We start from the raw sequence: 16,854 nt of genomic DNA on the forward strand, positions 1-16,854 counted from the left end.
TTATGAAGCTTCAGATCATCGAATCAGGTTTCTTTTAACAATACAATATCTGTTTGGAACATAATTATATATAGATTTCACATATAAAATATACTCTAACCACACTTTCTTTTGCAACAATATAATAATAAAACTCTAAAGCTATTAGTTTCTTCATTTGAAAACTTAAAGATTATTTTCTAATTGATTTATTTTTAAATGATATAAAAGAAACTAATAAAATGATTTTATATAGACTTTATATATATATATATATATATATAAAATAAAAGTACTCAAAACTAATCGAACTCCTTAACGAGTTTCAGTTCAAACAAGGCCGCATTTAGATGTTTTTCAAATTTAAAGAGTGTTATTTTCTATAGATGGACAATAGCAAGGGTAATTGGTGACTTGCGCAATAAATAAATAAATAAATATCATGCGTCATACTAAATTTTTATACATGCGAATAATATTAGAAGCATTAGTATAAAGCAAATTATTTATTTCTTTATCAGTTTATGACGATAATATGTAGCTTTGATTGCAAGAAAGTACTTTATATTCTGCAGTATCTCGAAAAGAAAAAGGCAGAGAAATATTTTTCATAACGTTGTTGCGTTCATAACACACATTTGGGGTATGTGCTATTCAGTAAGAAAATATTGATTCAGTTGGTAGGTAAATATCGACTGTGAGGTCCGTTTTCATCACACGATAGTATATGAATAAACGTAAGATAAATAGTAAATTATCACAAAGAGAGCTTAAAACCTCTTATTTGATTTTCACAATTTAAAATAACGAACTATGCCTTTGTTTAATTATCTTTTGGGCATGGAGATTTACAAGAAACTTCGAATTTGAATGTAGAATTCGAATCAAACCTAGGATCACGCTCACAGACAGCTGAATGCCAATCTGCCAACTATTCAGCAGCTCCTAAATGATGTTTTGACTAATTCTCACGTCAGGTTATTTTAGTACACAAAAGAGAAGCAAGAAAAAGAGTCCTAGGATAATTACATAAATGAGAACTAATATAATTACAAGAAATATATCTCCAGCTTATGAAGAGCAACATTGTGACGGAGTAAAATTCTCAGGAAGCAATTAACTCTTGTATTACCTTGTTTGTACCATCTCCTCTGGCCCTGACTATTTTCATATGGTATATTCAAACTACATAGAACTCTGATTTCCTAGTGAACAAAATCAAATTTACCTGAGAAGGAGATTAGTGTGTCCACATATATAGGTTCTATTGGATCTGCATCACTGGCAATGATCAACAGTCGATGACCTTGAATTTGTAATTGTTGAGGGCAAGACAAAGATCCTGCATTGATAAGTCGAAACTTGTATCTTCTGTTGGGCTCCACAATAAATTCATGGTGAGGGGAATCGAATATTTCACCTGTTCTCAAATCCTATAAGAATGAAGAAATAGTAACAAGCTTAAAAATATTTATAGGATCCTCGAATGGTGACAAGCTTATATTTATAAGATACGTGAAGAGTATTGAAAATTATATTTTTAAGATGTAAAGCAGGATGTTTGAAACTAGGTTAGCTCAGTACAGTGTATAAATTATTGAAAATATGGTATGTATACCAAATTGATATTCATTCCTCCAATTAAGCCTAAATATTTGCCTTTGACGGTCATATAATTTAAAATGTTGACCTCTGAATATCTTTATCATGCTATACTTATTCAGGGACAAATAATTGTGGATAGTATATTTTCTCATTCAAAAAGGCAACAAAAATAACGATTTGTAGTACTGGATCCTGCCAAGCAACACAATACAATTTTCCCTTCTGTAAAACTTTACCTTTGATATGAAGGATTCCTGCTTCAATCCCAAATTGTAGTGAACCGCATGGTGATTTACTCCTTTCTTTTATTCTCCTATTCCTTCCCATCATATTTATTCGTATTCTTTTGTATTCGTTCGTTTTTTTAAAATTTAAAATCATCCTTTTATGCTCAATGGAATGGTATGTTAAATTGAAAGTATCGTTTTCGCTTTGCTTTTGACTAGAGTAACACTTAATCTAAGCACAATAAACAAAATAATAAACACATTGAAATATGTCAAGATCAAAGCAATGTTATACAGTATGATCAGTATCATGTGATTCACTTGGATCATATAACTAGTGCTTCAGATTTTAGACAATGAAAGATTGTGAGAGAATCTTTTACAAAATTGATTTATGCGACTTAGTAATCCAATAGTAGGTGCATCAATCAAGTTCTTTTAATACAAGTTCTTACAGTCAAGGGCTGACAATACAACAACAATAATAATAATATCTTAAACAAGTGATATAGTACTAGTGAGAAACGTTGCGTCAATTTACAATACCTAGAAGGTCTTAGTATGAACAAAGTTAGAATCACTCTTCAGAAAGTACCCACTTTTTTGAAAACAGTTTCAATACATATTTTGTCTTTGTACGTACCACAGTAAGATACAAATATGGTATGAAGGTAGGTCTTATGTCACCCCTCATTCTATCCCACCTCCAAAATATTAGACAAGGACATGCAAAGTTAAATTAAAGTTATAACGTGTATTTAGTAACTCCTAACAATAATATAGTGAAGTTCAAATAGGATAGAAAGACGTGAGTAGACTCAAGATCGGATCAACTGGGACCAATGGCACGCGGACTTATTGCAAGGGCTCAACTATCCAAATGACATTGCAGCCAGATTAGTATGCATCGTATTTCTACTGTAGGAATGCACTGATGTATGACCGACCGGCATATTGTATTTCGCCACAATTCACCATACTGCAGTCAAGTACGGTGGCATAAATGTCATGGTGCAGGGTATTATTTAAAAAAAGAGATAATTGTAATCTCTTTTTGTTTTGGAATGAGCACACCAATACTGGGAAATACAATTTTATATTGCAAGATATGCTGTTACCTTTTTTAAAATTATTTTTTGAAGCAGGCGAGGCTCGTATTCAGGTATTTTACACTTGTGGACCTATGAAAATTTTGCACCCTTCCCCCATTATTTATTTGTATTACGCTGAGAGGAAATGAACAATAACCTCAGCTCCTTCTGGTGCCAGTAGCCATGCAGAAATTCGGGTGCCCAACAAAATTGCGTCATAAACTGTACAGTCAAATTTTTGGTCTATAATACAAAGTTTGGAAATTTGTTATTAATTTATTAAATAACATTTTTAGACATTATCTGGCTTACTTCCTATTTTTTTCATGTTCTTCATTGTCTTAGTAAAATTTAAATAAAATAGGGTGAGATTAGCAGACATTAATTTTTTATCTCGTGGACAACCTGTTTTCGCCTCATACTATAACTCAATCTCGATTTTTTTTTTTTTTAATGCCGCACTTTGAAATTAACCGTTCTGGCCCTGGGTATGGTCAAGGAACACCATGCAATTCATTGATAACGTAGCACCATGTCATAAGGTAAAGCTGACTACTAGCTGGAAGAGTCAAAATGGAGTTTAAATTTCACCGTGGCCTAGAGAATACACGGGCATAAATGCTAAAGAAAAAGTTTGGCACCCCCTACAACTGCAATTTTGCAAACAAACATAGACCATACAATAGTTAGTTGAGGTGCTATATGACAGCGAATGGTACCATCTGTCACAGGATGTTATGAATGACTTACTGGACAGTGTAGGATTGCATCATCAACTGCAGCAAGAAATGGGTTCACCAAGTGCTAACCACAGGATCCAGAATGATTTCCTTTCCGCACTAGTGCGTAGCAATAATATAAGTTCATTTCTTGGGGCGTCTGTTTACTTATGTCTTTATAGTATAAGTAAAAACTATAAATTTTGTAATGCGGACCGGCAGTTGAAACTCACTGATATAAAACATATGCAATGTACAGATTGATCCAAATAATCAAAAGGCGTATTGTGCTAAAGTTATCTTTCAATTCACTGTGAAGACTGTTTACCAATGGGAAATAGTAAACTTTTATATGTATGAAAATTACTTATGTTGTTTAGTTCTTTATTGCATTGTATGCTCAAAACAAAGTTTTGCTTTAATCAATGGACAAGTATTTCACGCTTGCGCTAAACCTAGTTCTCTCAATAGAAAATGCTTACCCTTCCTTGACCTCTTCCATTGATAAGAATACTTCGAGGTAACTGAGTAATATCCCGTACTCTTCTCCCAGGTAAGTGCTCTGCTCCCAACTCATAAAACCAATCTTGAATCAAAATGTAATGTTCTGGTAAGTCATAGTCATACAAATGGCCATGTATATCTTCACTCTTTGGCTCTCTCACAATTAGAGCACCATCAATGCCATCAAGTCTTTGGAGACCTAAAAGATATCAATTAACAACAGTATATAGTCTTTGTAAACCGAAAATACGTTAATTCACAAAAGCACACTCTTACGAATTAGATACTATCTTATTTAGTACATCTGTGGAATCCAGAACTGTATTTATATTATTTTTCTCTTACTACTCCACCGTATCTGTAATTTGACTAACTAGAACCGAAGCTCAGTAACACATGAATATTCTACTAGAGCAAATATATTAATTTTGTGTGTATCTGATAAACATCACCATATGCAGACTCTCTCATGCGTTGGCTAGGGAAGATCGTTGTACAGCTAAACTGAGGACAATGTATTACTAGCAGAACCGCTCATAAAGAATTAGTCTAACTGACGTTATCACAATGATAATGATTTGAAAGAACGCAACACTCCTTCCAGTACTCTACTTGATGGAAATTATTTTGGTATGACTACCTGACATTACATTCAGGTATAGTTACAGTGAAACATTATAGTGTCGAAAGCAATGAATATATATAGCATTATATTCCCTCTTTTGCTAAAATAGAAAGAGAATCAAATATGTACAGCTATCGACAAAAGAAAATGGAAAATGCTATTAACAGATTTGTATATATATACATTGATGATTCCTACAGCAAAACATTTCGGAGGTAATATATATATTTCCCGATTCGGATATTCAGTATAGGAATGTCTTGGAGAAGACCACTGTTCAAGAATATCACAGAAGGGAAACGTTACAAGGAAAGAGAAAGATAAACAGAGCAGGAATTAAAACATGCAATATGTGTACAATTTTAAAGAGAGAAAAGTTAAGAAACTCTGAAATAAGAGAATAAGCAAAATAATTTAGATTTGGTGGAGATATGTGAAATTAGATGGAAAGGTGTTGGAGAAGTACAAAGAGATAACTACAAAGATTATATTTGAATCATAAAGATTTGGACTATGGCAGTGATTCTGAACAAGCAATTGAAAAAAAAAGCAATGAAAGTACATTTCGTGGATATTGTCATATTAGTTAAACCTGAAGGGAGGAAGAAGGACTTCATGTTCCAAAATTGCATACGTAAAGACTGGAAGAAAACTATGAGAAAGGGGGAAAAGAAATAAGATTCAGAGAAAAGAATTGTGTAGATAATTTAAATGGAAGATTGGAGCATAATTTAAATGAAGGAAAATTAGGAAGATAATATACTGCGTAAATTAAATTTAGGAGAAAGAACTGAGAGAGGCAAATGAGTTTTTTGTAGATGACCGTTAGTCCGGAAAGTTTCGAGATTGGTAATAATGACTACGAAAATATTGTACTCACCAGTCATTTGTCCTAGGCACGACTGTATCCAAAAACGTCACATTGTAGTTCCAGAAGGCCGCGACAAATCATTCCGCGGTTAAGTAAAATTCCGCAACAGACTTTCTCTAACTACAACCAGAGCTCGCAGAAACGTTCTAAGATCCGTGTCAATTCCAGAAGAGAATACAATGAAGGAATTCAGGACAAATAATTAGTGAGTACAATATTGTTGTGGTTATTTTACTAGTGTTAAACTTTTCGGATAAAGGTTGTAGTAATAGGAAAGAAAGGGTTGTAGTACTTTGCTCAACCAGCATATGATAAATATTTTAGCTGAAAGTCCCTACTAAATGAACACAAGAACCAAGTATATTAATGTCATGATGCAGAAAAAGTTTTGAAATAGTTTGAAGAAAGTGAGTATTTTCTTTGAATCTGCAGATATTTAGATTGCAACTAGTGTCGGCTGAAGTAAGATACATACATTTAAAAATATAGAAAAAAACATTCATATTCAGAAAAATTACACACAGAAATCAGCTTAATCTTGCGTATAGAGGGTCTGAGAAGACATGATTTACTTAAGACATATTGAGAAGATAGAGAAAAGGATCGACAAGTACGTGTATAGTATTAAATGACGAAGTACGAATGGAGACCAACAAAACAAGGTAAGCATAGTGCAGAAGCAAATGTGAAAATATAGATAAATTATAAATGTAAGGAAATGGGGTAAAAAAAACATATTTGGAAATCAACCGAAATAAGATGAAAAGGAAAGTGAAAATGGCAGTAGAAAATTAGAGTAGTAGGACAATTACTGAGGGAAATAAAGATGGAAAAGCAGCGAAAGGAAAACAATTTTAGAGTGATATAAAGAGATAAAACAAACATACAAAGCGATAAAACAACTGAAGAAGCAGTTTAGTGATTCTAAAGTTTAAAAGAGGGTTTGGCCTTGGAACCAAAAGTCTCTCTTGGATAATGAGAAATAGGCTCCCTTGTATACACTTAATATGTTACCTCAAAACTTCTACGGTAACATTTTATTCACTTCTACGGTAGTCCATGTTGCAGAGATTTTTTAAAAAAATATTTGTATATAATACGCATTACCTGAGTGTGAATGATAAAAGAAGGTACCAGCTTCTTTGAGAGTAAATTGGTATCTGAATGTAGAGCCCTCTGGAATATCACATTGAGTAACCATAGGAACGCCGTCCATGTATTGTGATGTTCTTTGCTGAATTCCGTGCCAGTGGATTGTTGTACCCTCAGCTTTCATATGATTTGTTACATCCACAACAATTGTATCTCCTCTGCAAACCTGAACAAATCATCTTAAATTAATGACATTTTCAAACATATAGAAGCATATTTTCCAAACTACTAATATTGTAAATTTATAGATGTATTGGTTTAGAAAAAATAAGTACATTGTAATAGTTATTGAATACGTTGTCATCAAATTGACGTATGCGACATCATATTTCAATCTATATTCTTCTTTATTTGAATACATTCGAGTTTGACTTAAATGCAACATGAATTTTTAACGCATATTATTTAAATCATACTTTCTTACATATTACATCATGTAGTGATTCCAAAAATGAGACTTTACCATATTTTTAAATTCGAATTTGAATTTTAGTGCATTCCCCCTTCACACTTCTCCTTCGTACATAAGGGAAGTCACTAAGTAACGCATGTATTAACTAACTAACTCTATGGCTTATGGAACACGGAGGTTACATGCCGCGTTCACGAGAGCTCTCCATTGACTTATGTCGTTAGCCAACTGGGTCTAGTTTCAACTTTGTATTCCCATTTCTGGGAGATCCATCTTAATATTGATCCATCAGTTAAGACTTTGAAACCGTTCCTACTTTCTTCCATTCTGATAACATGATCTTCGCACCTGAGCCTCCTAGATTTGATGATCCTAACAATGTTTAGTAAACGGTTTTAAATTATGTAGCTCCTTATGAAGTTTCTGACATTCCCCACTTCTGTCCCTCTTGAAGCCGAATATTTGTCTCAGGATCTTGTTCTCGAATACTTTGTCTACGTTCTTCCCTCAGAGTAAACGACCATGTTTCGCAACCATACAAAACGACAGGCATGATTATCCTTTTATACATTTTAAGCTTCAAATTCCTTGACAGAATTCGCGGCGACAAAAGATTTTGAATTGAATAATATAACACGACTTCGTTGTTTTTAGTCGACATTTAATTTCTTCGTGAATATGGTTTTCGTCTGTTGATATTGGTCCTAGATTTGAAAGTATTTGCATCGATCTTCTGTCTTCATTTGTGAATCACTTTCTCTTGATATCCCTAATGACCATGAGTGTATTAAAAATCCATCTTTGGATACCCAGCTATGTAATAATTTAATTATCCAACTATTTTATTAATAAAGTATATTAAACAACTTAATTTTTTGATGTGTCAAATTAAAGTGATATTTAATTAGAAATTATCATGTTGAAGTTATAAAGATTGTTTTTAAGTAACCTTATATAGTGCCTCAATAAGGACTTTCAGGTTGTTGTGCTCGTTATAACTTAAGTTTAAAAAGACATGCAGAGTGGAAATATCACACATGTAGGAAATTTAACGGAAGCCATTTTTCGATAAAATTGCGAGGTCTTTTATCATACATCTTTATAAAAAGAGGTATTTTATTTATTTTTCTAATGGGCTCATAATGCCAGCACCAAACTTTTTCCTGCAAATTGCTTACTTTGACAGTATTAATAAAACAAAACTAACCAAAGCACTAAATATACATTAATAACACTTCTGTAAAGTTTCGGCAATATAAAATCACCTTCATCAGACACGTTATCTACTGTCGAATGAATAAAATACTACCCTTACTTTGGTTTCAATGTCTTTATAAATCCTGAAAGTTGCTCAAAATGGTTTATATTTTAACAGTATTGTGGTTAAAGTTTTCATAAAATTTTGAACAAAAAAACTCAAAAGTCAATTTTTGAAATGTAAAAAAAAAAAATAAATAAAGTGGATGCTCACTATACCCTCTTTCCCTCTACATTCGATCAAGATAAGAAACAATCTGGGTACTCATATTACTTTGAAATTTCTTGTTACGGGTAAAGTTACATCAAGAGCTTCCAAAAAGGATGAAAATTTTCGGTGAACAGAGAGATATGGTTAATTTTCAAATTCGTTTGTACTACAGGAAAAAAATCTACTTATTGTTGGGAATGAGTCTTGTATGGAATGAAGCTATGATATGATATGGAATCATAGTGTTATGAATATTGCCTATATTTTGTTTATGATTTGTTAGGAGATAGTCTGTGCAAACAATTAAAATAAAATGTATGTGTAGCAAGATGATTTGGTAATTTGGATTTCATTATATCATTTTGTAGATTTAGAGGGGATGTCACAAATTACGTAATATGTATGTGTAAATTAATTCGTAGACTATTGAAATGGTAACTAATACTAGGAAATTGAAGGCAAACAGCAATAAATATATCCGGATCAAAATATGTGATTATGCTTGGCTTTATATAGTTGCTTAGGCATAATTAAGTGTAAAAGTCTTGGAGATGTAAATCGACTTAATTATGTTATATATGGTAATGGATATTGGAGGGACTGATAGAAAGTACATGGTCCATGCTTACTCAATTGCAAAATATATAATCCAAAAGAAATTCAATTTTAACATTAAATTTTCTTAACACTTATAAGACTTTCAAAAAAAAAAACTAAAGGGTAGACATTTTTATTTCTAACTTGGTTTATAATATTATTTTTTAAAGTTAAAATTAAGATCTTTTCGTAAATTAATAAATGTTTAGTTTCAGACAAATAGTGAAATTGTGATCTCTCATCTCTGATAGCATGTAATAAATCAAAGATAAATATTTGGTAGTTTATCTGTCAGTAAAGAACTGAAAAGTTATCAGAAAATTGTAGCAATAGTTCAAAGTAAGTAGAAATTGAAATACCTTAATCCTACCAATTAAGTTAGTCGTTTATAACTGAATATATCAAACAACAAATAATAAAATTAATTATTTGTATTATGATCATGATGATTATTTGTATTTGAAAAATTTGATCATTCATTATTCGATTATTAAACTCACCTGAATTTCAGGACCTGGCAACATTCTGTTTACTGTTTTTATGGCACGTTCATATCCATCTGCCGTGATGCATTGCGGTCTGAAGCAATCTGCCCGATTTGAAGGACAATCTCCGCAAGCACTATCAAAATTACAAGAATAAATAAGTATAATACCGTATTTGGAAACTGATATACAGTATAATTTTGCAAAATAAAAATAATAAAATGGAAACGTCGTAAGATATAACAGTATTTATACCTGGCTGCTAGCCCGAGAAGACCTGTTCACAATAAAATGGATATTTTTTTTTTAGATCAAAAGTTTTAATTTAATGATTCTATCGCGTAGAACTGAAAGTAAATATACGAAAAATATACTGAAAATTTGTCATTTTATTTATTTACAGAGAAATAAAGCTGCAAATCTTAAATTCACTGTAGCAACTCAGAATTGTTGCAGGTGGTGACTGGCTCCAAATAATGATATCGTATATTGTATATTCAGAGCTTTCGTGAATGACAAAATTTATTTTTAAATTCTAAATTTTCGTGACACATAGTATGGGACTAAGGGAACCACTGACTTAAAACACGAATTTTAAGACCACGATTATGCTTTCGTTGAAGGATTAGAGTATTTAGATTGACTGACTGATTGATTGAGGTTTAATGGGGACTCTAGAGTCTTTAGATTGACTGACTGATTGATTGAGGTTTAATGGGGACGTCTAGTCTTTAGAGAATCGAGGAGTGTAAGCATTGAGTGCATATCTGAACTGCGATTCTTTAAGGCATCAAAGACTTCACTGGTGTATAATAATTGCAGGAGATATCTGCATATTCAGCTATACATTCATTTTAAATTAATAATATACCGTTCACTGATATATTTAACGTGATGAAGTTTTAGATATTTCTACAATAATTTAAATCACTGTACAAAATCGAAAGTTAGAATTAGAAGAAAAGGAAAAATAAAGCAAAAGTTCCACTATCTTAATAATAATGTTACATACTATATGCAAAATGTTAAAATCCAGAGTGAGCCAGGCCCGTAGCCAGCCCCAAAATTTAGGGGGGGCCCGGCTGAAGTTAGGGGGGGCCGATCCAACTATTTACCACATTATAGTTCATTTGCAAGCCTACTGTGAAAATTGTAGGGGGGCCAGCCAAAATTTACGGGGGGCCCGGCCCCCCCTAGACCCCCTTGGATACGGGCCTGGAGTGAGCCATTTCCATATTAATGAGAAAGGAGGAGCAAAGCTAAAGTTTACATTCCTCTAATGCAATGAATATTTTAAAATGCTTATATTTCAATAAGTTCTTAAGGGTCTTTGTGAAAGATACTATTTCTTGATGCCATTAGAAGTCAGCGTATATTATATCAGAGGAATATAACTATCTTGTAAATCAAAATCTCTGTAAATAGATCATAATTTGTTTAGTGTACATGATAAATATAATTCTCATTTTCAATCTATCTTTATCTTCAAACCATCATCATTGAGATTTCCATATACAGTACAATTTTGGACTCCAGGTAAAAAGAACTACGGAGCTCATCCCATACTAACCTACGCAAAAATTGTGGAGCACCACGCAACACAAAGTGACGTAAAAACATGTAAAATCAAATACAACTTCTATGCGTAGTATCACAACTAAAAGCAGATTTTGCGTTGCGTTGAAGCAAATCGTTTTGGAATGGGACCCTAAATCACCTTTCCTAGCAGCTTATTTGATAGGTTCTATGTAGGATTATAGCCGGCATATTTGAAAATTAGAAAATGTAATAAATAAATAAATAAATAAATAAAGTTGAAAAATACGACTAATATTAGGTTTGTCCAATATAGTTTAAAGTGTATATATAATTTAACGTCAATTTATTATCCAAGAGTTTCAACCTCTCACTTCCAATTACACATTTTTACTTCTTTTATAGAGGCACCGTTGGCAATTGACTTGGTTGGCACATATACCACAAATCACGCAAAACATTGTGGGGTCAATGTTGGTAGTTACCTAACCTACTGTTTCCCTCTGTTGGGCATGTTGTCTGTGCTGTGGGGTTACAGCTGCTCAACTTATTTAGTGTTACGTACAAACTATCTACGTTAGCTCAGTAAACCAGAGTCTGCTTTTGAACATAATACATGGACAAGATAAAGCAACGTCCTGAATAAAGATTCTGATGAAGATACATAACTTATCGACATATACTTTCATTCTCAAAACATTGTCACAACTTCTGTTACGAGATGCAGATGGTTTGTTCTCAACTTTTCATTTAATGTACACATAATAAATATGTTATACTTACTCAGTAAAAGTGGCATAGTTTTCCAACGTAAATTCAAAATAGCAAACTTTCGGCCTTCCTCCACAGGTTCGAAGGCATGAAGCTCCTGGTTCTATTTTCTCTCCATTTCCATAGCTGTATTCTCCATCATGAGGCCATATATTGTTTGTGTTGATGCTCTCATTTAGTGTATCTAAATTAATAAAATAATTGCATGAGTCTACAAGTTATCATCATGGATATTTATTAAAAGAAATAATTATTTAAAATGTTTTTATAAATTCGCTTAACAATAAAATACCGTTTTACTTCTTAGCTGATATTAACCTTTGAAGAAAATTAATAGTTTTGGCCGAGGCCATGTTGTGTATAATCTATTGTATTTGATGCTACTATGTTACATGTTACAGAAAAATGTAAAATAAAATAACATTATGTGCATTGAAACTTAATAAGAATTTGTTTACAAGTTATAAAATTGCCGCACTACAATACACAAATACTTCGTAATCCCATATCACAAAACAAACACTTAGAACACATTAAGGGATATTTTTCGAATTTAATATAGTCATGGTCAGAAATTAGTAGAGAGTGTAAGTATATTGAATTTCCATGTGCAATCTCTAAGGCTGTAACTTACACTTTAAGAGATATTTTGTACTTCCAATGAATGTATTGTATTTGTCTGTACTAGTGTTGTAAAGGCCCGGAAAAAAAAACGAAATTTTTGGGTAAAAAAAGTTTTTTTACCGTTTTTTCCCGAACTTGATAAAAACAGGAAATATTGGGAAAAATTGAAATTTTCGAATATTTTACTACACTATGCTTTTAAAATGAAAACTAGTTTACAGTATACAGTATACAGTATATTGACTAGTTATGTTTCTTCTAGTAGAATAGGCAAATTTTGTGGCAACAAATATATTTGTACCACTCCTTTAACGTTAGCGCCGTGATAGTATGGAGTTATGACTACAAAAGATCCTAAAATATAATCCTAGTTAGATTAATTAATATAGACGCATTTAAATTATCTTAAATAATCTTATAAAGTTACCGTTTTATGGCAGGGAAGTGTTAAATAACGGGCCCAGAATCATTTTAGTTAATACCAGTATGTTAAAATCAAATATAGTATATATTTTATGGAGATACGTATTGTGCTTGTGCTGTGTAAAATTTCCCATTAGAAATTTTGAGCCTATTAGAAAAATCTTTTGTTCGGAAATATTGGCAAAATCTGGAAAATATAATTTGAGAACTATTTCTTCGCCTGATACTAATCTTATTTGCTGTAACGTGTCTCCAGCATATATACAACGTATTTCGCAGGAAAAGTACTTAAAGCAGCAGGTTTTAATTTTACTTTTTAGTTTTCTGATTTCTGGCAAAAAATCCCTCTTCTTTCGAACCATTCAAAAAGAGAGATTATCTTATTTACATACACACACACACCGCAGAAGTGCATACATTTGAGCAGCGACAAATATATTAAAGAATTTAACATGTGAATTTTCCGTTCGTTATTATTAAAGACTAACAGAATACCCCTTCTCTGCACGGGAAGAATACGTTTCATTTTGGGTATAAAGGGCATAAACTGTCACCAATAAACTTACGGACTCCAAAAACTATGAATTCGACACTAGTATCAGTCATTTTTATTTACTTTTACATGTCACTTTCCCCCTTTAGGAGTAACTAATGGGGGCTGAATTTGGATTTAAACGGCATCGGAAATATCACTGTTCATCTCAGCCACCCCGAAAACTATGGATTCGACACTAATATCGACCATTTTCGATCATTCTTATATATCTACTACTCCTCCTTCCCCCAAGTTGCGGCACTGACTTTGGATTTAAACAGCATCGGAAATGTTAAATGTTCATCTCAGGACCCCAAAAACCATGGATTGGACACTAATATTGGTCTTTCCGATCATTTTTTAATATATTTTCCCTCTCCTCCGCCCCAAAGTTACGAGGATGAATTTTGATTTAAACGGCATCGGAAGTGGTACTATTCATATCAGCGACCCCAAAAACCATGGATTGGACACTAATATCGGTCATTTTCGATCGTATTTATATATCTCTCCGCCCCCAAGCTGCGTGGATGAATTTGGATATAAACAGAATAGGAAATGTCACTGTTCATCTCAGCGACCCCGGAAACTATGGATTTGACACTAATATTGGCCATTTCATTCATTTTTATATATCTCTTCCTATCCAAGTTGCGGGCTTGCATTTGGATCTAAGCGGCATCGGAAGTGTTACTGTTCATCACAACAACCCCAAAAATTGTGATTTCAACACTACTATTGGTCATTTTCGATCATTTGTATATCTCCCCTCTCCCCTGCCCCTAGATCACGGCTCTGAATTTGGATTTAAATGGCATTAGATGTGTCACTGTTCATCTCAGCGACCCCGGAAACTATGGACTCGACACTGATATCGGCTATTTTCAATCATTTTTATATATCTGTTCTTCCCCCTCCCCTAAGTTGCGGGCCTGAATTTTTATTTAAACAACATCGGAAATGTCACTGTTTATCTCAGCAACTCCGAAAACCATGAGTTCGACACTAAGATCGGTTATTTTCAATATATATCCACACTTCCTTCCTCCAAGTTGCACTTTTAAAGTGAAATGGTAAAATCCATCCCAGGCCCGAACCTTATCTGTGTTGAAAATTTTTATCGAGATCAATCTGGTGGCTCAAGAGTTGTTAAGTTACAAATATAGCCACTTTCATTTTATATATGTAGATTCATTTTCGCATTAGAAAACAGGTATTTGTTTACATACAAAAGTTTGTACATAAAGTTTATATTAAAGTCGGTATTTGAATATTAAATAATAGTAATTATATGTCTTAGTGAAATTTGCCTACTGCTCTTTCTTTTAAGAAGTAATTTGGTTAAAATTAACAAAATTTCACCAGAACAAAGAGCACATTAAGAACTCAGTTTCATTCAAGAGCCCTATTTGTTGCAACAGAAAGGCTTCATGATGGTAGATGTGTATGTAAAATTTCTGTAATTAATGCACAACCAGGAGTAAACGACTAGAAGGCACATAAAGGAAATGAGCGCAGACTATTAATTTTCATTCTCGAATGCTTCTTTTTTTAAATATTCACAATATTGAAACTTCTCAATTTACATTTCTCACACCTTCGAAAAAAATGGTTCCATTACTAGTAAAACTAACCTAATACAAAGATTTTTTTATTCAATTTTTCCGGAAAGAAACCGGAAAAAAACTTGTTTTTACCAGTCGTTTCAAAATTTCCGGAAATTTTACAACACTAGTCTGTACACATACGCAATTATTTCTTTTTCAGTAAACAATCTGCTTTCAGCAATGACAAACATGTATTTTAATTAAAGCTCACTCTTGGCTTACAAGCAAGGTCCACAACGAGGCACACTCAGATCCGACTCAAACTTCGCCCAGAGGACACATAATGGAAAAGAAGAAAAAATGCCAAATTGGAGCTGCCCAATGCCAGAAACACCGGAGTTATGCTCCCCAATATAACGCACCACGCAACAATATGATCTAAGCTAAACGTCGCAAGATACCTGTTTATGTCGAAAACGGAAAGGGCGAGAAGCACCGGGATGATATCAAAAAGATACCTGATATGTTATAACAATGTTTTGGCGGCCATCTTGAAAGCCACGATCTTGGATATAGCGTAAGGTATTGAAATGAGAAGTGGGATGTGTGATATATCAATGTAAGGTAAAATGCAAAATGAAAATCAATTATGTAATTGCGAAAAACATATGTGTAATGGTGAGGACGTGATGAAGTGTAGAAGAAAAAATGAATTTTTTTAGTTTTACATCCCGCGGTTATGCCGACCAGGCTAAAGGAGACGGTGATTATGAGAAATGAATGAAATGTTGGAATGATGAAAGTGTAGAAGACTCGAGTAAAACAAACGTGTATGCGAAGGACAGACGACGCCACGGCATTGAGTAACATGCCACGGCAATGGTACGCAATAAGTAAACGTAACAGTGTCTGTACATGGAAGTGTCTCCGCATTGGCGCATTATGTCTTTCAAGGATATTGGGACCCGGCTTGGTACAGTAAAAACCACAGTTGCACCCGCGATACGAGCGTTCGTTTGAAGACTACAGGAACTACAAAGGGCTATTTATTGTGAAACAGCATGAAGGCAGCTCGATCGGGAGAGTAGGTAATATAATATTGGATTGGTTACCAAAAGCAGGATCTACCTGGGATCGAAACTCACTCCTGGGCAACGTTTTGTACATTTCTTATTCACTTTTCCTGCTGTTCCGTGAGAACAAAGGACATTTCGGCCTACGTTTGTTTAAACAACAGTATTTGAAACAAAGTATGCATGGGTGATAAGGCCCAGCCATGTTCTCGCTGACATTTCTTTACGAATGTTTCTTTTCTTTTGCGCAATGTGCTACACTGTTTTTTGACGGGAGACGCGGTGACTCTGTGGTAGAGCGTCCACCTTTGGTGCTTGGGGTCCCTGGTTCGATCCCAGCTCGCGCAGTTCTCCCGTTTCCTCCCACTTTCTTCATTCCACCATTTCACTGATCTCTCATCATCACTGTCTCCTTTAGCCTAACCGGCATAACCGTGGGACGTAAAGCTCAAAGATTTCATTTCATTTTTTTATTTTTCGACGGTCCCAAACAGAATCACAATATCAGTGAAAGGCAGCACTGCGGAGTCGAGTTCCATGAGTTGTTGCAATTTACCACACAGTGAGACCACTCGAATTGTGTTTACGGGTTTCACTGGCACAGATGGAA

At 33.6% G+C, this 16,854-nt stretch overlaps 1 protein-coding gene across 1 annotated transcript in view; it reads right to left on the bottom strand.

Annotated features, from left to right (window-relative positions):
• The window catches only part of LOC145694875 (multicopper oxidase 3-like), a 109,267-nt gene that overhangs the window by 51,097 nt on the left and 41,316 nt on the right, over positions 1-16,854 (bottom strand). Inside the window, exons 2-6 of the mRNA XM_081771582.1 lie at positions 12,055-12,226; positions 9,751-9,871; positions 6,729-6,939; positions 4,104-4,324; positions 1,208-1,412 (exon numbers count right to left, since the gene is read on the bottom strand). Coding sequence (XP_081627708.1) covers positions 1,208-1,412; positions 4,104-4,324; positions 6,729-6,939; positions 9,751-9,871; positions 12,055-12,226 — 930 coding nt within the window. The remainder of the gene's footprint in view (positions 1-1,207; positions 1,413-4,103; positions 4,325-6,728; positions 6,940-9,750; positions 9,872-12,054; positions 12,227-16,854) is intronic.

The sequence above is a fragment of the Thermobia domestica genome, chromosome 9, assembly GCF_964235325.1.
Source record: "Thermobia domestica chromosome 9, izTheDome1.hap1.1, whole genome shotgun sequence".
In the NCBI taxonomy this organism is placed as follows: Eukaryota; Metazoa; Arthropoda; class Insecta; order Zygentoma; family Lepismatidae; genus Thermobia; species Thermobia domestica.